The sequence below is a fragment of the Haliaeetus leucocephalus genome, unplaced genomic scaffold (genome assembly GCF_000737465.1).
Source record: "Haliaeetus leucocephalus isolate CR32 unplaced genomic scaffold, Haliaeetus_leucocephalus-4.0 Scaffold140, whole genome shotgun sequence".
Classification (NCBI taxonomy): domain Eukaryota; kingdom Metazoa; phylum Chordata; class Aves; order Accipitriformes; family Accipitridae; genus Haliaeetus; species Haliaeetus leucocephalus.
Window position 1 is genome coordinate 12189508 of NW_010972576.1, and position 359 is coordinate 12189866.

A 359-nucleotide genomic window follows, 5' to 3' on the forward strand; every position below is an offset into this window, starting at 1 on the left:
CCTCACCATGGCGAACCGGACCGCAGCGCCGCGCAAGGGCAGACAGAGGAGGAGAGCGTCCCGCACGCACGGAGCCCGGGCGACAACACCGACCCGTCCCGACCCGCCGCGATTCAAACTGCGTCCGCTCCCGCCTTCCCCCGGCGCTTTATAACGGCCGAACGTGCCTGCATCCGGGAACCCCAGCCTCGCCCCTAGCCAATGGCTGCGGGCGGGGGCGGGCCGCTCTGCCCCAGCGACAACCAATGGCGGGGCGGGGAGGTGCCAGCCTCGTGATGCGGAGTGCGGGAGAGGTCCCGCCCCCCTTTAAAAGGACAGCGCTCGGCGGGGGGGGCGGGGCGCTGACGGCCCGGGAGAGC

General features: G+C 73.0%; 1 protein-coding gene across 1 annotated transcript in view; it reads right to left on the reverse strand.

The window, feature by feature from the left end:
* Window positions 1-257, reverse strand: part of LOC104843320 (histone H2A.Z) — a 2174-nt gene extending 1917 nt beyond the window's left edge. The window contains exon 1 of the mRNA XM_010586196.1: window positions 7-257. Coding sequence (XP_010584498.1) covers window positions 7-9 — 3 coding nt within the window. The 5' untranslated portion in view covers window positions 10-257. The remainder of the gene's footprint in view (window positions 1-6) is intronic.
* Between the last annotated feature and the right edge of the window lie 102 nt (window positions 258-359).